This window comes from Camelus dromedarius, chromosome 23 (genome assembly GCF_036321535.1).
Source record: "Camelus dromedarius isolate mCamDro1 chromosome 23, mCamDro1.pat, whole genome shotgun sequence".
In the NCBI taxonomy this organism is placed as follows: Eukaryota; Metazoa; Chordata; class Mammalia; order Artiodactyla; family Camelidae; genus Camelus; species Camelus dromedarius.
The window spans coordinates 32,504,836-32,526,372 of NC_087458.1; the positions used below are offsets into that span (position 1 = coordinate 32,504,836).

At 38.7% G+C, this 21,537-nt stretch overlaps 1 protein-coding gene across 1 annotated transcript in view; it reads right to left on the reverse strand.

Moving 5' to 3' along the window:
* The window catches only part of LOC135319025 (anoctamin-6-like), a 267,291-nt gene extending 246,197 nt beyond the window's left edge, over positions 1-21,094 (reverse strand). Inside the window, exons 1-3 of the mRNA XM_064478132.1 lie at positions 20,876-21,094; positions 19,530-19,644; positions 14,486-14,585 (exon numbers count right to left, since the gene is read on the reverse strand). Coding sequence (XP_064334202.1) covers positions 14,486-14,585; positions 19,530-19,644; positions 20,876-20,891 — 231 coding nt within the window. The 5' untranslated portion in view covers positions 20,892-21,094. The remainder of the gene's footprint in view (positions 1-14,485; positions 14,586-19,529; positions 19,645-20,875) is intronic.
* Positions 21,095-21,537: the final 443 nt, after the last annotated feature.

The following is a 21,537-nucleotide window of genomic DNA, read 5'->3' on the forward strand; positions in this document are numbered from 1 at the left end:
CTCCTAGCCTCTTGGGTCCCAGCTGACTACAGGTGCTCCCTGCTACTCATGGCTGACCTCTTGCCACCACTCTCTGCTCTGCCATCACCTGAGCTGGGATGAGCTGAGATGGGCACACACCCCGGAGAGCATGGCGCATGGTTCATGCCGTTACAACACACTCGCCCCTTGACTGTTAGAGGTTACTTAGGGTGGACAAACTGAAGGCAGCACCATGTGCACCACCCTACTCCACAACTCACTTGAAGCACCAGGACTGCACACAGGGGAAACGCTGGCCCTTTGCAACCTAAGGAGAGGGACTATGGGTGAGAAGAAGGTCTCTGTCAACTAACAGTCTCTTTACAAGCCCAGTCTTAGGAAAGCTCTTTAAAGATACTTTTTGTATCATCCTTGTGTTTCTGTAATCCCTCTAGATTTTGTCATTTTAATCTACACATCAGAAATACAGATATTCTTGAAATCTCTATTGATTTTCAATGAAGAAAATCCTCAATTTCCTACACTGCTAAGAAAATTACTGCACTTTATTAAAAAAAAGCAGCTTCCTTTCATGACTTCCTATCTTCAAACACCTAATTTCACAAGAATCAGTGAAGCAGGACATGAAAATCATGCTATGCTTTATCACCTACAGGTGGGCAGGGATGAAATGAATGAGTACTGATCTCATGAGACGGGTGAGGGTGAGGAAGGACCAAGGATGAGAAACCAACATTTTCTAACCCATTTCTCTTTTTCAGAGTCCCAGACAAAACAGTGTGATTGTATCAACTAAAACAAGAATATCTGCACCCTTCTAAATGCACGCTACAACTTTACTACTACACACGGCACTCTGTCACTGACCTAAAGGCTGATGACAGCCAAGAAATTTGCAGGGATCTTATTCTGTGCTCATCCCTTTTTGTCTTTGGAACCTCAGGATATTTGCCTCCTCTCCCTGAGTGTCATTTTCCTCATCCTTCAAATGGGAGTGTAACAGTCATTCATTTGCTCAGGGTCTCTTCGACAACTGGAGACGGCTTATGAAAACAACAACAACAAAAAAAGCAAAACAGAAATTCTGATCTGTGCTGTCTTCCTCCTCCTCCCTGAACATGAATGGCATCTTTCACTGAATCCCGAACTTAAGGAGTAGTTCTGATGAGGAAGTCACAGGACTGCCGTGTAACTGAGAAATGACCTGGTGTAAAAGAATGAATTGCCAGCAAATCCTCAAAACCCATAAGGGTGGAAACCCTGGGAGCTACAGGCATGGGTGGGAGTTCCTTAGCACCCCATTTCACAAATGGGGAGAATTTTGCAGGGTCCATGAAAGACACAGATAGCCCAGTAAAACCACACCATGTTTTGGAGTACACCAGGGCCACGTCGATGCTGACCTGTACTTCTTCGTGTCCCAGAGCAAGGGCCCTGGGCAGGGGTGACTGTGCTTGAGGCTGGACAAGAACTTTCTGTTCTGTCTCTTTTGCTCTCTCTCTTCCTGCAATAAAACAACTGGTAGGACTCTGGTGGGGAGCAATATACCCACATTCTCTGGCAAGCCACACACCAGGCAGCTGTAGCTGAACTGAGAGAGGACTCTTCAATGAACATATATACATCAAAGTCAGGCAGAAGGCTGCCTGTGACCTTGGGAATCCAAACCAGCTTGTCCTCTTAATCAGGATATTAGACATCTAAAGAAAGTGTGCACCAGATGAAGACGATGCATTAGACAGCATTGGTGGTTATGGCCAGCAGTATCTAAGGACAAGTCATGCTCTGGCAAATGGGAGCATTTTGGTTGCTTTAAGAGTTTGCTACTGAAGGGCTGGGACATTTCATTGGGCCTTGAATCTCCAGACCTCTTTACTCACAAAGGCAGAAAAGTTAGGTGAGACTGCTCAGCCTTTATTCCAACTTCCTAACCAAAATGCTATGAGGTTGAAAATATATTTCTCAGACTCTTCTGCAGCAAGGGTTCCAGATGTGGCTTTAAAAATGCCCATCAGAGATTGAGATTTACAAATATTAACTACTATATATAAAAATAGCTAAAAAAACTAAATTTCTTCTGTATAGCACAGGGAACTATATTTAATATCTTGTAATAACTTTTAATGAAAAATAATATGGAAAGGAATTCATACATATATATGTGTATATGAATGACTGGAACATTGTGCTGTACATCAGAAATTGACACATTGTAACTGACTATACTTCAAATAAAAAATATATATATATATATATATAATGCCCATCAGCAGCTTCTGAGTGTCACTTAAAGCAGAAACCCAGATGAATGGAGGCAAAGGTGGGTGGAGGAGCTACGTTATTTTGCTGGGGTGGATGCAGCGGGCATGGCAGAGATCTAGAAGGAATGCTCACAACAGCCACTTACTGATCTGCAAGTGAGTTTTGGTAATAGCTTCCTGAAATCCTCCCCACCCCTCCTGATGAGCCAGGTGTCTCGCGTTTCTCTGGAAATCACTAGGCACAGCCTGGGACTCAAAGGTAAAAATTAAAAACTGCAGTAAGGTAGCGAAGAGGCTGGCAGGACGTGTTGGACAAAAGTAGGTCAGAATCAACAAAGAATGGGGAGGGGATACAACGTGGGCTGAGGACCCTGAGTACAGTTGTGGATTGTCTGTGTTAAGGACTCTGAGTCAGTATGAGTAGATGGATTGGTGTGGACTAAAATGGTGGCCATTGTTCAGATAAATATGTGATTTGGACTTTATTAATTAGAGGAGGGATTTTTTTCCCCCTTCAACATTGATCATTCCTAGGGAGCAGAAAAATACTCTGCCACACAACATCTAAGTGCAAAAGAGATGCTACGGGATGGTGGTGGTGTGAAAAATTTTAGTCCCGCTGTTCCAAGGTTTCCTTAATGAGGTTCACAGCAGTTGGTACTTAAAATAAAATAAGGTACTTATAATAAAGACATCATCATATGTACATATCCTTAAAGATACACATATGGTGCTATAAGTGGGCCTGAAATGTGTTCTACATTCTAAAATCCGATGAAATAAAATCAGTAGCTCAATATGCCTCTCGGCTCTATAAACATGATGTAGCTAATGATCACAGAAAACAAGATCAGCTAGTAAATTTGAAATTTGTCTTTTCCAGTGTCAAAGATAATATTTTTTGCTTTACTTAAAAAGCATTTTTTTAATTAGGACTGTCAGTGTCCATTGGTATATGGGGTTCAGTAGATATGTTCAGATGTTCTAGACAGTGAATCAGAGCAAAGACTGAGGTTTAGACAGTAGTTAAATGCCTCACCCGTGTAATCAGCATCCACATATTGCTATACTGAAAATCCTTAAAACTGAGAACTTCATTAAAACAACTAAAATAAAGGGAAAAAAATAACCACAGACTAGTGGAAGATTTGTAACGTGTAAAAATGACAAAGGGCTATTCATGAGCATATTCTTAAAAACCCATACACTTTAATAAGTAAAACAACAAACGGACAACAGGTTGCACACTTCTCCCTGTAGGAGAAGCCATGCAGATGGACTCTTATGTGAATGGGGCTGGAGCTGTAGAATTAGTTACTCTTGCAAGTAACTCAGTTAAAAACAAATGCAAATGGGATACACTTCTACAATATTTGAGTAAAAATCTTGGAAAACTTACTCCTCTGTTAAGCAATGACAATGGGAAAATTTGTTAAAATTAACCTCTGCAGAACTCTGGAAATTTAACCAAGGCTTCCAGCAATAAGGGGAATGTTTATTTGAGAAAAAATAACAGCTAAATCTCCATAAAGATAGTCAGTTTTGTCATATCGTAACTTGAACTACCCCCATCCCCATATCCTCACCTAAATGGTGGCCTTTAAAAGCAACAGTCTCACAATCAAGGAAGGGGCAGAAGTGATTTGAAGTTACCCAAAAAATCCGCCCCCAGAGAGCTGTCACTAATTCACCTATCTCAAACTCATGCTGTGCAAACAGCCTGTCCCCAGAGTGTTTGTGGAAAACAATCAGCAGTGAGTAACTTTACAACTGCATGAGGCAGTGGTACCAGTACAGGCTAATTAGATGCTGACTAGGAAACTTAGAAGGCAAAATTGAGTATTGAGACTTTCTGGGGGTGGAGGTAGTGTTAAATAGCTCAAAAAAATTCTGAGAATTGTAGAAGGCCGTACACATGTGTGGCATATGGCAAGGAAAGATCTGAGAAAATCTTAAGCCTTCAACTCTGGCTGAACTTGAGGTTCTGCATAAGCAAGAACTAAAGGCTACAGAATAGCTGCAGACTGCCTGCCGGTGCTGAGGGCATCCCTCAGCATGCAGGCACACAGCCACCTGGCAACAGCTCAAACGATTGGCTCCAGGCATTGAAAGAATTCACTGTCCAATCATTATTACAGTGATGACAACTAGGCTTTCTGCACACATACAGATCTCATGGCCATGCATGATAAAGAATACAGACTTTACAGATTTTGTTCAGGAAAGTAACTAAATAAATATCTGCAGCAGCAATGACAATGGAAACAATGATAAACCCTGGAGATGAGGAAAATCTGGCTTTCAGATCTGCCATATTGTAATATTTTAAATGTCCAGTTTTCAACAGAAAATTACAAGATGTACAAAGAAACAGAAAAGTTTGGCCATAACACAGGGGAGAAAGTAGTCAATAGAAACTCCCTGAGGAAACCCAGACACTGGACTTACTAGACAAAGACATAAATAAGGAATTACACATATGATCAAAGAGCTAACCGAAACCATGCCTAAAGAATTTAAGTATGTGAACATCTCATTGTACAGAGAATATCAATAGATAAAATTTACATTAAAAACCAACTGGACATTCTAGAGGTACAAATATATTGACTAAAATGAAAAATTCAATAAGAGATTTCTCTGTAGATATGAACTTGTTGAAGAAAAAGTCAGTTAATTTAAAACTACTGAGATTATCCAGTCTGTGGAACAGAAAGAAAAAGGAATGAAAAAAAATGAACACTGTGTCAGAGATAGGTTGGACACCATCAACAATACCAATACACATATAATGTGAGCGCCAGAAAGAAGGAGAGAAAAAAAGGGGTAGAAAAAGTATATAAAGAAATAATGGCTGAAAACTTCCCAAATTTGATGAAAACATTAATTTGTACATCCCAGCAGCTCAACAAACTCCACGTGGTATGAACGTAGAGACATCGAAAATAGGCACATCAGACTAAGTGTGTCAAAAGAGAAGAACCAAGAATCTTGACAGCAGAAAGAGAAAAGAGGCTCAACATATTCAAAGGCTCCTCAGTAAGACAGTTGATTTCTCATCAAAAACCATGGAGACCAGAAGGCAGTGGGATGGTATCGTCAAAGTGATAAAAGGAAAATACTGTCACCAAGTATTTTATAGCCAACAAAATGATTCTTCAAAAAAAAAAAAAGAAGAAATTAACACACTCCTACAAAATCTGAAAGGATCCATTGCTAGCAGGCCTGCCCTACAAGAAATACTAAGGATAGTCCAGCAGGTGTAAATGAAAAGACACTCACCTGAAAAATAAAGAGCACTACTACATGAGTAAGAAAATAAAACAGTATAAATACAGTATTACATGTACGTGTTTTCTTCTAATTGATGTAAAAGACAACTACATAAAACAATACTTATGAAACAGTGTAGATGCACTTATAAATGCATAAAGGTGTAACTTGTATGACAGTGACAGCATGAGGAGGGGGAGGGAAAAGATTGATATCAAAGCAAAGTTTTTGTGTACTATTGAAATTAAGTTGGCATTCATGTGAACTAGATTGCTTTAAAACAATATGTTAATAATAATCTCCAGGGCAATGGAGGAGAAGGAGGAGGAGGAAGAGGAGGAGGAGGAGGAGAAGAAAAAGATAAAATAAACAACAAATTAAAATGGCACACTTGAAAATGCCTACTTTGTACAAAAAAGTGTAGTAATAGAGCATTGGGGAAATAAAAAGTCATATAGAAAGCAGATAGCAGATGTAACTTCAACCTGATAAGAAATTACATTAATGTAAATGAATTAAATATTCTAATCAAAATAGTAAAGGCAGAAATAAATGGAATAGAGAATAGATGAATAACAGAGAATAATCAACAAAAAGAAAAGTTGGTTCTTTGAAAAGATCAAGAAAATTGACAAATTTTTAGCTAGTACTGAAGAAAAAAAGGGAGAAGGTTCAAATTACTAAGATGAGAAATGAAAGGAAGGATGTCACTACTGCCCTAACAAAAATAACAAGGAATATAAGGGAATACCATGAATACTTGTATAGCCAATAAATGAGATAATCTAGATGAAATGGATAAATTCCTAGAAGGATATGTGACTAAATCTAATTCAAGGAGAGATAGAAAACTCAAATAATCCTACAATAAGTAGTGACTGAAACAGTAATCCAAAACATTCCCACAAGGAAATGCTAGGCCAGTATGGCTTTGCTGGTGAATTCCATCAACTACTTAAAGAAAAAACAAAAACAAAAAACAAACAAACAAAAAAATGCTTCACAAACTCGTCTAAAAATAAAGAGGTGGGCACACTTCCCAATTCATTCAATGACACGAGTATCACACTGATACCAAAACCAGACAAAGGCATCACAAGAAAACTAAAGACTATCTCTTATGGATATAAATGCAAAAGTCCTCAACAGAATACAAGCAAATCCAATCCATTAACATATAAAATAGACCACAATTCAGTGAGATGTATCCAGGTATGCAAAGGCACTTCAACATACAAGTCAATTCATGTAATATGCCATATTAATAGAATAATAGATAAAAACTAGGAATAGAAGAGAACTTCCTCAACTTGACAGAGAACATCTATGAAAAACCTGGAGCAAAGATCATACATAATGGTGAAAGACTGAATTATTTCCTCCCAAAATCAACATTGTACTAGAGGTTCTAGTCAAAGCAAACAGACAAAGAAAATAAAGCCTCTAGATTAGAAAGAAAGAAATAAAACTATTTCAATTCCAGATGACATGATATTATACATTGAAATCACAAGGAATCCACAAAGAAAAAAGAGAGAGAGAGAGAGAAAAAAAAAACTATTAGAATTAACAAAATAGTTTGACCAAAATTGTAAGACACAAATTGATATATAAAAAAGTAATTATATTTCTATACAACAGCAGTGAATAATCTAAAAATAAAATGTAGGAAACATTTTCATTTACAATAGCATCAAAAAGAATAAAATACTTAGGAATATTAAGAAAAATATGTGGAATACTGAGGAAAATGTCTGAAACTTGTATATTGAAAACTAAAATACTACTGATAGAAGTTAAAAATGACCTAAAATAAATGGAAAGCTCTTCTGTGTTCATGGATCAGAAGCCTTATCATTGTTAGGATGGCATTTGTCCTCAAAATGACCTATAGATTCAATGCAAATCTGGCTTTTTGGGAGAAATGAGCAAACTGTTCCTAAAACTATGGAAATGCAAGATACCCAGAATAGTCAAAGCAATCTTGAAAAAGAACAAAGTTTTGAAGTTTCCAAATTCAAAACTCAGTAACAAAATGGTAATCCATACAGTGTGGTACTTGCATAAAGGACACACAAATAGATTGAGAGAAAAGAACTGAGAGTCCATAAACAAACTCTTACACGTAGCCAGTTAATTTTTCATAAAGGTTCCATGACAATCCAATGGGGAAAAATTAATCTTTACAAAAATGATGCTGGGACACCTGAACATACACCTGGAAAGAAAGAAAACTGAACTTTTACCTTAACACCATTTATTAAATTTAACTCAAAATAAATCACAGACCTGAAACTATAAATCTTTTAGATAATGAACAATGAGAAAATCTTCAGGATTTTGAAGTACAAATACTTCTAAGATATGACAGCAAAAGCACAAACAACAAAAGAAAAAAAATCAAGTAAACTGGACTTCAGTAAAATTAAACACTTCTGTGCTTCAAAGGGCTTCATCAAGAAAGTAAGAAGACAATCCACAGAATGGATGAAAATATTTCCAATATTTTCCCTGATAAGGGACTTTTTATCCAGAATAGACAAAGGAGACTTAAAACATGACAATACAAAGACAAATACAATTAAAATTGGCAAAGAATTTGAATAGATGTTTCTCCAAAGAAGACATACAAATGGGAAATAAGCACATAAAAAGATGTTCAACATCAGTAGGCATTAGGGAAACAGAAATCAAAAGCACAATGACATGCCACTTCATACCAACTAGGATGACAAATATATATGATATATGATATATAAATATGTATCTATAAACCCGGTAATAAAAAGTGTTGATGAGGATGTGGAGAAACTGGACTCCTCATACATTACTACTGGAAATATAAAATGGTGCAGTCACTTTAAAAACTACTTTAGCAATTCCTCAAAATGTTAAAAGTAGAATACATCCCAGCAATTCCATTTTTTGATATATCCTGAGGAGAACTGAAAATATGTGTTCACACAAAAACTTGTCCATGAGCATTTACAGCAGAATTATTCATCATCAACTGATGGATGGATAAGCAAAGTGGTGTATTTATAACAATGGCATATTATTTGAACACAAAAAGGACTTTGGGTACTGATATATGCTACACCATGGATGAGTCTTGACAACGTCACACTAAATGAAAGACGGCAATCAAAAAAGGCAGCATACTGTATGGTTCTACTTATATGAAATGCCCAGAACAGGCAAATCCGTAGAGACAGAAAGTAGAGTGGTGGCTGCTGGGGTCTAAGGGAAAGGAAGTTTAGGGAGTGACTTACTAAAGAGTACTGGTTCTTTTGGGAGTGATGGCTACAAAACCCTGAAATGTACTTAAAATCTAATGCACAATTTCAAAGGCTGCATTTTATGGTATGTGAATTATATATCCATAAAGCTATTACTCTTGAAGCTGAGCCCACATATGGAGCAACTGGCCAAGCACTGACTGCAGCATCTGGAGGGGGAGTGACCCACCCACCCACCACAAAGGAAAGGATCACCTGACCCAGTGTTGGAGGGGTGCAATCTTCTTGCCGACAGACACTGTGAGCAGCACAGACAAGGGGGCCAACAGAGCAAGGTGAGTTCGTGAAACAGGGCGAAGACACAAAGGCCTCTCAATAAAACCATTAAGAGCACACAGTCTCTAGGAGAACACATCTTTGTTTTTAAAATCTTTTTATATCTGTTTTATACCTATTACATATTTAATCTTTATTTTTAAACAGTTCTATATGTTTACAATTCTCATTTCATTTTTAATTCTCTTGGTTTTGATCTGTTATTTATTAGTCACAGGTTTCAAATATTGTATTTTGAATTTTCTCTTCTTTTTATTAAGATTCTTAAAAGATATCTCAACTCGATTCCTATTCTGCTTCAAATTGCTCTTCTATTATTGATTATACACTGTTTTCAAACCTTCATTTCCTCCATTCTTTTAAAATTCTCTCTCTCTCTCTTTTAAGTTTTATTCCCACATAGGCTTTATATAGATAAATAAATAAACTCCTTTAAGGACCACAATAGATAACTGATACTCCTTAAGCCACAGTGCCAGAGAGATATGAGCAGAATGAAGAAGCAGAGGAAGTCCTGCCAATTAAAAGAGCAAGAGAAATCCCCTCAAAGAACGATCAATAAAATAGACATTGATGGCCTACTAGATCAAGATTTCAAAAAAGAAGTGATCAAATTACTGAAGGAACTAAAAGAGATAGTCTTTAGAGACATAAAATATATCAAAAACAAAATAGAAGCTATAAAGAAGAGCCAAGTAGAATTGGTAAATTCATTGGCTGAAATGAGATCTGACCTAAAGGCTGTACAAAGCAGGCTAGATAATGCAGCAGAACGAATAAGTGACCTAGAAGACAGGACAACAGAAAGCACCCAATCAGAACAGCTGAGAGAAAAACAAATATAAAACAATGAAAACAATATAAGGAACCTATGGGATAATATAAAGCATGCCAATCTATGCATAATAGGGGTTCCAGAAGGGGAAGAAAGAACAAAGGGGATGGAAAAGGTAATTAAAGAAATCATGACTGAAAACTTCCCAAACTTAAAGAAGGAATCAGACACCCAAGCACAGGAGGATCAGAGGGTCCCAAACAGGAAGAGCCCAAAGAGAAACATGCCAAGATATATCATAAATCAAGATGGCTAGACTGAAGGATAAAGAAATGATCCTAAAGGCAGCAAGAGGAAAACAAAGAGTGAGTTACAAGAGAAGGCTCTCAGCTGATTTCTCTACAGAAACACTACAGGCCAGAAGGGAGTGGCAAGATATATTCAAAGTCCTGAATGAAAAAAAAAGATGCAGCCTAGGATACTGTCTCCAGCAAGGCTATCCTTTAGAATAGAAGGAGAGATAAAGAATTTTACAGAGAAGCAAAACTAAAAGAATTTAGCAACACTAAACCCATGCTAAAAGAAATATTGAAAGGTCTACTCTAAATAGAAAAGAAGCAGGATGCTACAGAAATGAGAATTCATGAATGTGAGAGTATTTTTTCTTTCTTCTTTTGTTTTTAAATCTTTTGTTCTCAGTAGGATGGGTTTGAGATTACATTAATATCTCTTTAGTTACACAGTTACAGTAATTGGTTAACAGACTTACAAAAAAAGTGTAATCACAAGCCAAAAACTTACAAGTGAGTCACAAAAACTAAATACAATACAAAGGAAAATTACCATACCACAAAAGGAAGAAGAAAGGAACCAAGAAGAAATACCAAATCAACTGCAAAAATAAGTTCAAAATAGCAATAAACTCTCATCTATCATTAATTACTGTAAATGTTAATGGTCTAAATGCTCCAGTCAAAAGACAGAGTAGCAGACTGGATAATAAAGCAAGAAACTTCAATACACTGCATATAAGAGACACATTTTAGGGAGAAGGACACATAGATTGAGAGTGAATGGACGGAAAAGGATATTCCATGCAAATGGAAATGCCAAAAAAGCAGGTGTAGCAGTACTGATTTCAGACAAAATAGACTTTAAAACAAGGGCCATAAAGAAAGATAAATAAAGACATTTTATAATGATTAAAGGAGTGATACAAGATGAAGATATTACAATCATTAATATATAAGCACCCAACATGAGCACCTAAGTACATTAAACAACTACTAACAGAGATAAAGGGGGAAATTGATGGGAATACAATCATTGTCAGAAATTTTAACACCACATTAACATCACTAGACAGATCTTCCAGACAGAAAATAAATAAGGCAACAGAGAAATTAAATGATACAAGAGAATAATTGGATTTAGTAGATATTTTCAGAGCATTACAATCCTCCATAATAGAATACACATTCTTTTCAAATGTGTGTGGAACACTTTCTAGGATTGATCATGTACTTAGTCACAAAAGAAGCCTCAACAATTTTAAGAAGATAGAAATTATCTCAAGCATCTTTACTGACCACAATGCCATTGAAACTAGAAATCAACTTCAGAGAAACAAAGGAGAAAGAAAGGAAAGCATTGAGATTAAACAACATGCTATTAGAAAACAAATGGGTCGATGATGTAATCAAAGTTGAAATTAAAGAATACCTTGAGACAAATGAAAATGAAAACACAACCACACAAAACATACGGTACACAGCAAAAGCAGTACTAAGAGGAAAGTTTAGGGTAATGCAGGCCTTCCTCAAAAAAGAAGAACAATACCAAATAAACAATCTAACCCACCAGCTGAAAGAACTAGAAACAGAAGAGCAAAAACACACAAAAGTCAGCAGAAGGAAGGAAATAATAAAGATCATGGAGGAAATAAATAAAATAAAGATTAAAAAATAGAGAAAATAATCAATCAAACCAAAAGCTAGTTTTTTGAAAGAGTAAATAAAATCGACAAACCTCTGGCCAAACTCACAAAGAAGAAGAGAGAGCACAAATTTGCAAAATAAGAAAGGAAAATGGAGAAATTACAACAAATAACATAGAAATACAGAATATCATATGAGAATATCATGAAAAACTACATGGAAAAGTGGATAACCTAGAGGAGATGGACAAGTTTCTGGAAACATACAGTCCACTAAGACTGAATCAAGAAGAAACTATCCACTTGAACAAATGGATCACTAGGAATGAAATTGAATTAACAATAAAAAACTTCCCTACAAATAAAAGTCCAGGACTGGACAGCTTCACCAGGGAGTTCTACCACACATACAAAGAAGAACTCATACCAGTCCTTCTCAAACTCTTCCAGAAGATTGAAAAGAAGGAATATTCCCAAACTCATTCTATGAAGCCACCATTACCCTGATACCAAAACCAGGCAAAGACACCACCAAAAAAGAGAATTACAGACCAATATCACTGATGAACACAGATAAAAAAATCCTTACCAAAATACTAGTAAATAAAATCCAACAGCACATAAAAAAATAATACATCATGCTCAAGTGGGGTTCATCTCAGGGACACAAGGGTGGTTCAACATATGAAAATCAATCAATGTAATACTTCACATCAACAAGAGAAAGGACAAAAACCACATGATCATCTCAATAGATGCAGAAAACTTTTGATAAAATTCAACACCCATTTATGATAAAAATTCTCACCAAAGTGGGTATTGAGGGAACATATCTCAACATCATAAAAGCTATATATGACAAACCTACAGCCAGCATAGCACTCAACGGTGAAAACCTCAAAAGATTCCCACTAAAATCTGGGACAAGTCAAAGATGCCCACTATCACCACTCCTATTCAACATAGACTTGGAAGTCCTGGCCACAGCAATCAGGCAAGTAACAGAAGTAAAAGGGGTCTAAATTGGAAAAGAAGAGGTAAAAGTGTCACACTATGCAGATGACATGACAATATATATAGAAAACCCTAAAAGGTCCACACAAAAACTACCAGAGCTGATCGAAGAATATAGCAAAGTAGCAGGTTACAAGATTAATGTTCAAAAATCAGTTGCATTTCTTTACACAAATGATGAATCAACAGAAAAAGAAAGTAAAGAAACAATCCCCTTTAAAATAGCACCCAAAGTAATAAAATATCTAGGAATAAATCTAACCACAGACGTGACAGAATTATACACAGAAAACTATAAAGCATTGGTGAAGGAAATTAAAGAAGACTTTAAAAAATGGAAAGGTATCCCATGCTCTTTGATTGCAAGAAGCAATATTGTTAAAATGGTCACACTGCCCAAGGCAATCTACAGATTTAATGCAATCCCTACCAAATTATCCTGGACATATTCCATAGAACTAGAACAAATCACAATAAAATTTATATGGAACCATCAAAGACATAGAATTTCCAGGGCATTACTGAAGAAAAAAAGAAAGAGGCTGGAAGAGTAACTCTCCCAGACTTGAGACAATACTATAGACTTACAGTCGTCAAGACAGCATGGTATTAGTACAAAAACAGACATATAGCCAAATGGAACAGAATAGAGAGCCCAGAAATGAACCCAAATATTAAGGTCAACTAATCTTCAACAAAGGAGGCAAGAATATACAATGGAATAAAGACAGTCTCTTCAGCAAGATAAACATAAGACAAGATACAATAAAATTCCTAGGAGAAAATACAGGCAAAATATCTGACATACATCTCAGAAATCTTCCCCTAGGGCAGTCTACCCAAGCAATAGAAATAAAAGCAAGAATAAACAAATGGGACCTAATGAAACTTACAAGCTTCTGCACATCAAAGGACACCTTAAGTAAAACAAAAAGACAACCTACAGAATGGGAGAACATTTTTGCAAATGAAACTAACAAAGGCTTGATCTCCAGAATATATAAGCAGCTCATATGACTTACTAAGAAACAACCAAATAACCCAATCCAAACATGGGCAGAAGACCAAAACAAGCAATTCTCCAAGGAAGATATACAAATTATCAATGGGCACATGAAAAATGCTCAATATCACTAATTATCAGAGAAATGCAAATCAAAAGTACAATGAGGTATCACCTCAAACCAGTCAGAATGGCCATCATTCAAAAATCCACAAATGACATATGCTAGAGAGGCTGTGGACAAAGGGAAACCTCCGACACTTCTGGTGGGAATGCAGTTTGGTGCAGCCACTGTGGAATAGGTATTGAGTTTCCTCAAAAGACTAGCAATAGAATTGCCATATGACACAGGAATCCCACTCCTGTGCATATATCCTGAAGGAACCCTACTTCAGGATGACAGCTGCACCCCAATATACATAGCAGCACTATTTACAATAGCCAAGACATGGAGATAGCCTAAATGTCCATCAACGGATGACTGGCTAAAGAAGTGGTATATTTATACAATGGAAAACTATTCGGCTATAAAAACTGACAATATAGGGCCATTTGCAGCAACGTGGATGCTCCTGGAGAATGTTATTCTAAGTTAAGTAAGCACCGTAACAAGGAATAAAGAGAAGTTACCTCTAAGTACAGTTATTTTGATTAAAATATACATACAGAAAGCAAGTCACCCCCACGACAGCTGCCAGGAGGAGCATCTGAATGTAATAGCCCAGCCCAAGCAAAGTAGATTCCGACCTTCTCTCCGTAGAATTTCCTGCAGAAAGACAGAAGGTAGTTTCAGAAGAAACACATATTCACTCTGTAGCTTCATCCTCATGTTAATTTCTTTTTTCTTTGTTTTTTGGTGGGGCATAATTAGGTTTATTTATTTGTTTTTTAAATGGAGGCATTGGGGATTGAGCCCAGTACCTCATGCATGCTAGGCATTCACTCTACCACTGAGTTATACCCTCCTTCCATCATACTAATTTCTGATTCTAAATCAAGGGGGCTTTAAGTTTAAACCTCTGACTCAATTCACACTTAAAACATATGCGTTTTCACAGCAGCCCCCAAATTCTACCGTGAAATAAGAAGTATTTTACGTATCATAGAAATACAGATCACTGGTTCACCTGCTGAAGAGAGATAAATGAGAACAGAGCAAAGGAGGGGACGAGGCCGACTCCGGAGCAGATGCAGGGGATCATCACCACTCACTGGACAGTCTGGCACATTCAACAAATCCCACCAAAGATCATTCTTAACAGGCTTGACACAAGTGGACTTCAACTACTGGCTCAGTCATCTGCGTCTGCCTTATCTCGGGAACTTCCCTGGAGCAAATGCATCGTAAACCACAGATAATAAGGAAATGGCTGATAATGATAACAACTGGGAGTGCAATGTCTCTCTGACAAAATATTTATAAAACTCATGTGGGAATGGGAGAGGGCAGGAGGGATGTGGCTGAGTAAGGAACTGCCCTGTATTCTTTGTATCTAGCACGTCGTCTGTTCCTAGGTTTCAAAAACCCTTCAATGTTACTCAGTTAATCTGGAGTAGACGGAACAGGCCAGGGAGGCAAGATTAGAAGAAAGGAGGCAGGGCACGAAGCGGTGCCAGGCTGGTCCTGAAAGGGAAACAGACACAGACAGGCAGACACAGTGGGCTTAGGGATGAGGCGGAACAATGAGGCGGCGGCTCAGGTGTGTTTGCTGCTGCTGATACTTCCCTCAGCTGGAGCACTGCTGACGCGGCAGTGCTGGGTAAACCCTGTGACTTTCCTCAGCTCTGAGTTCTCTCGGAAGCTTCCGGCTCAGTCTGGAGCTGAGATGAGCTCCGAGGGCCTAGCCTAGGGGGGACTCAGCTCTGAGAACAGCCTGGAGTACTGAGAAACTTCACGCAGGAACCCCTAGGGCTGGACCAGCGCTCACAGGGCTGCTGTGAGACCAGATCCATCGTCAGAGACCTGGGCGTGGACCATTCCATGGGGAAAATGGCTGAGCCCGATGCCAAATCAGATAGGAGGGACAAAGTGTTTTCATTCTCATGTGACTGGTCTTTGTGGCCTGGCTCACAGATGGCAGGCTCAGGATGGTGTCTGGCAGAGAAAACCCTGGCAATGGGTTTGAGATGTCTTGGACTCTTTCTTGTTAAGCTTTTTGTAATAGATTCTTATCAACTATCCATCCTGAAAATGCCACATTCAAAACTGAAAGAATGTTAGAAGTTGCTTGCTCCAACTGGCCAATGGTAAACACACCCTGCTACAGTTAGAGAGCTGGTCAGGCAGCCTCTGCCTGCATATTTACAATGACGGAGAGTTCATTACTTCCAAAGGTTACATGTCGGCAAGAATGTCAGAAAGAATTTTTGAACCTTAAACAGATGTCTGCCCCCTAGTCCTTGCTGAAAGGCTAGAAATAATGAGGATCCCTTCAAATGTAGTTTTGTCTGATTGTTATCTCTCTCTGTCAAAAACACCCCAATTCTTAACATCAATTTTTCAAAATTCAGCTTTGATTTCTTTTTATCAATCTTATACCATACATTCATTAAAGAGTCAAACAGTTCTCGAACACCGATTGTAAAAAGGAGCAGTTCCCAACAACCACCCCATTTCCTGGTCAGAAGCAACAATGTTCAGCTCCTACTGCTGACTCTTGGAATAAAAACTCCCTATTTCTGACTAATATACTTGTAACACAGCCTACTGACTTTTTCAGCTTTATGTATCACCTATTTAACTTTCTATTTTGGAAAATGAATATTAAGCTCTCTTTCAAACCACATCTCCTCTACACACCCAAACCTTCATTCTTCCAACCTTTTGATACAAATACATTATAATTTTGATCAGCTCAGTATCCTTGCTTTACATTATTAGGACTCTGTACAGACTGTTCACAGCTGTAGCAAGTTGTCTGCTAGGCTTACTTTTTTATTCCCTACTTTGTTTTTCCTGGAGTTAATAATTGTCTTGGTGGTTCATAGCTTAGATTTCTCTGCGCTTAACAATTCAACCCCATACCTTCTCCTAATGAATAACTTTCTCATTACTTTCCAATTCATTGTCTACAAATTTCATCTCCTTGAATAAATCTCTTCAGATCTCCTTCAACCTGGATTAACGACATGCTAGTCTTGTCACAGAGCTCAAGGGGCCACTAGTGGGAAGCAACAAGGGAATACATGGACCAGGAGAAGGGAACAGATCAACATAATTTCCTTCACAAAACATACTTAAAATAGTGGGAAAATTGTTTTCTTTACAAACACAAACACACACACCAACCCCAAAAGCCCATAAAGAATGATTAAATAGCCATCAAACCCATTGCCCTGCCATCAAATTCTGTATAACATAAAACAAAAATAACAGAAGGAATATATCATATAAATATGAATCTCAAGGGGGATGGGGTACACTCAGTGGCAGAGTGTGTGCTCAGCAAGCATAAGGTCCTAGATTCAATCTTCAGTACCTCCATTAGAAAAAAACATTAGAAACAATAGAAAAATGTATCAACTTTAAATATTTACAAATATATAAACTTCCTCTTTTAAAACTGTTCTTCAGGATAATCTGGGTTAATGAGAAAGTGCCTCTTCATGACTGTGATCCTGCTGATAATTGTGGGAGGAAATTAGAGTATGACCACACGAAATAAAATCCCTTATGAAATAATGATCCCGGGTGACAATCATTATTGGCTGCTGTCATCACAAAAAAGAGAGTCAACTGGACATTATGTACCTTATGACAGGAGTACAAAACTTCATATAACAAATATTCTTGCACAAATTTGAACCTCGTTCAGATCAAGCTTTTAGGGGAGGATCAAATCACTTAGCTAAAGCCAATACATAGGATGGAGAAATAAGTCTAACCACAGGGGAGAATGAAATCAACCAAACAGGAAATAGAGAAATCCCTCAGCAATTTCAAGGAAAATGAGAAACAGGAAAATTATAGATTAGAACCCACTTGAGAGATATGCTAGCTGCAATGTGTGAACTTAGTCTGGATCCTGATTTCAACCCCAAAACTGCTTAAAAGTGTATTTTTGTGACAATCAGGGAATTATTTTGTAACCCTAAAAATAATGAATATTCCAATTGTATTTGAAAGAGACCTTGTCATTTCACTAATGAAAGGTTAAGCTACGTAGGATTGCCTTCAAAATGATCCCGAAGTGGGGGAGGGGAAGAGGTGGAGATGAAAGTTGCAACAACAGTGACTCTGAGTTGATAATTCTGGAGATGGGTGACTGATACAGACAGGCTGGCTGTGCTGTTCTCTCTACTTCTGTACGTGTTTGAATCTTTCCATAAAATGTGAAACAAACAAAAAGACTTCAGTGATTTAAAACCCTCACTTGGAAGGTTAAGAGGTTTGCCCAAGTAGGTGGGCATCTGAATGGGGCACTGAGATTAGGAAGATCAGGCACCTGGCTCCAGGCTGACCTGGGGCTACCTTGACCCTTCTCTTCTCCTCACCATCCACAGCCAGCCCATAACTGCATCCTGTCAGCTCCACTCCCCAAACGCATTCTCCCTGGCTCCCACCATCTCTCATCTGGCCCACTCCAAGAGCCTCCGACCAGGCCTCCCTGCTTCCTGGGTCCCTGCAATTCATTCTCCACATTATCTTTGCAAATTGTGAGAGAAAATTACCTTAGTGCTTAAACTATCATGACTGCTTCTCACTGCACTTAGAGTCCACACTACTTTCCGTGCTCCTGATGCCCTTCTAAACCTCGCGTCTCATCACTCTCACCAGCGTTGGCTCCAGTATCTCCTCAAACCTGCTGAGCACATTTGTGCCTCGGGGCAATGGACAAGCTGCCTCTATTCCTGGGGTGACTTATCCCAGATCCTCAAAGACCAGCCTCCTTATCACCATCTCAGCTCACATGTCACCTTCTCAAAGATAGCTTTCTTGACTCCATTCCCCCAAGTCTCCCATCTCAACACTGTATTATTTCCTTCATTTCAATCTGAAATTGTTTCCTTATTAGCCCGATTATTTTTGTTTGCTCAGTTGTCCTTGGCCTCCCTCCTCCCAGCAGCCTTGCACAAACAGCATAAGCTCCCGGGGAGCAGCCGGCGCTGATGCTCTGAGAATACACATGCTGAGCGCGACATTACAGTCACTTGGTGTAGTGAAACGGTGTCGAACAGCAGATAAAGCTAAGCAGTGAGAATACTTCTCTTATTTTATAATTTAAGTGAAACCTAACATTTACTCCTGTTTAATGAAGAATTTGGTAGGTCTTTGTTCCCAGTTCCTGGACGGCAACTCCTAAAGCCTTGAAATTTCCCAAGATAGGAGTGTCTTTACTATTCATGGTGGACCCTTGGATGGCTTGTGTTCATGAGATAACTCAGGATGGGGACTGGCCAGCCAGAGACACCAACCATGTGATTAGAGGAGTGGGGCTTTGAGCTTTGTGACAAGTGACTGACCATCAGGAGAGGTAGGGGCTCAAATGTTAGGGCTTTGACTTACAGTTAGTGTTTTGGGTAGCCATGTCAGTAGTGACCCAATAAATCATGTCTTTGTAATAAAGTCTCCAGTAAAAACTTGGGGCAACAAAGCTCAGAGCTCCTGTGAGCTTCCTGGTTGGTAACACTCTTGGAGGACTGTCACACTCAGAAGCCATGAGGGCAACCCTGAGCCCTTCCCACTGGAGTGCTCTCCACAACAGCTCACCTGATGAGATCTAAGGGCTGCTTCTTGTCTATGCTTCGAGGAGGAGCACATTCCCTGTACAGAAGGCCCTGTTCGCTGGGGCAGCTGAGGTCCTCTGATGGAGGCTGAAGTTGCACTGGGAAGCAGAAGCAAACAGGTGAGCGTCACTGTCACCACGTGTTCAAATGTTCTGCTAATAAAATGTGGTGCTAACACTTTGTGGTCATTTGTAAATAAGGGGCCCTCCTTTGCCAGAAGGGATGGAGGTACCATATAATTTTTCATAATTCTCACCGAAGATTAATACTAACCCCTTGAGGGTCATTTGCAAACGTGGCTGGAAAGGAACACTTGGATGTTACAGTCCTGGGACCACCGTGGGTACCTGGTGAGGGCCTTGCAGATGCTTAATGTCCTACAACCGGGCCAGTCTTCCACAGCAAAAAAAACTACGCCACCCAAGTGCCCAAACTGCTTCAGTGGAGGCAGCAGCCCCCTCCTTGGACACCCAGAGGAACCTGGACTCTGGCTGTTTAGGGGCAGGGTCAATTCTAAAACCTAGGCTATTTTGTCCCCACAATTCAGTAGTTATTCGGTGACAGCACATGGAATATAAACAATAAAGAAACTTGACATGATGTTATATATTTAGCTTACTCAAGAAACAAAATTTAAATCCAGTCATTCTCCTTCCCACCTGACCTACTTTCCTTTCTCCTGTACTAGAACCAGATTATTACCCACCCAGCCTTAGCATGGGTCCTGACTCCACTTACCTCCCTCCCAAACACCACATGAGATGATTCCTCAGCCTGGATGTGGAACCAGCAATTACAACAGGCTTTAGTGGAAAAGAAATGGTTGTGTGCAGATGCCAACTAAACACTGTAGAATCCTGGTGTCCCACATTAGTAATCATGACAGCTGTTTGCAAGTGTCCCCAAAGTTCATTTCAGACTCTCACTGCTAATTTTGCTGGGATATAAATATAAAACATGTGGACTGCTGGGCTGGACTGCTATGCTGAGTCTCTGATCCAGGAAGCTCAGTGTCTGCTCCCTGCAACCAGCTCCCTGTTCTGTTCATACATGTGCATCAAGCAGCTGTTTAGTGTCCATTTTAGTATCTTAGACAGTGCATTTCAGTATGGTCTTCATCCACAAATACGTGTACCACACAGTAGTAATGATCAATCTCAGTCTTTGCTTTCTTTTGTCTTAGAGAGTCAGATAAACGGATAGCAAGGTAACAAAGTCATAGAGCGCTATAATATAGTATTTCCTTTATTTCAATGACAGGATTTATTTAAAGAGCTTAGATATAACATCTTTGCATTTATGGCATCATTTAGGGTCTGAAGCTCTTACATTTTACAAACTTCATTTCATGCGAGATGTTGTCAGTTAGAGAAGTGCTTCTGAATTTGAGGGGTTGCTGTCATCTCAGATGGAGTCCCTAAAAAATGTCAAAACTCTGCAGTATTGTCATCATGACAAGAACTCAGACAGATGAAATTTGGAAAGCCCTGTGATTTACTAGTGCACAGACAGAAAATGGTATTTCAGAGGGAAAAAGCCTGAATTACAGAAAATGATAAATGAAATGATCTAACATGCATTTCCCTTACAAAGAACTAATACTTCTTTGGTTGATAATAACATCTGTCAGTAATTATGAAAAGAGCTGGCAAATGCATAGTACTTACTATTAGCCAGGGCTGTTCTAAAATTCAAACAGATTCATTAATCCCCATAGCATCTCTACGAGGTGGGTACTATTACTATCCCCATTTTATTGATGAGGAACTTGATAAACACAGAGGCTAAATGACTTTTACAAGGTAGACAGCGAGAAACCAGCACAAGTGTTCCAGCCTGAGTCTATGCTCTTGGCCACTTCTACCTTTTTTTTTTTTTTTTGGTGGCAGGGAGATAATAAGGTAATTCTGGTGGGGGGTGGGGAGGTAATTAGGGTTATTTGTCTATTTTAGAGGAGGTGTTGGGGGCTGAACCCAGGACTTTATGCGTGC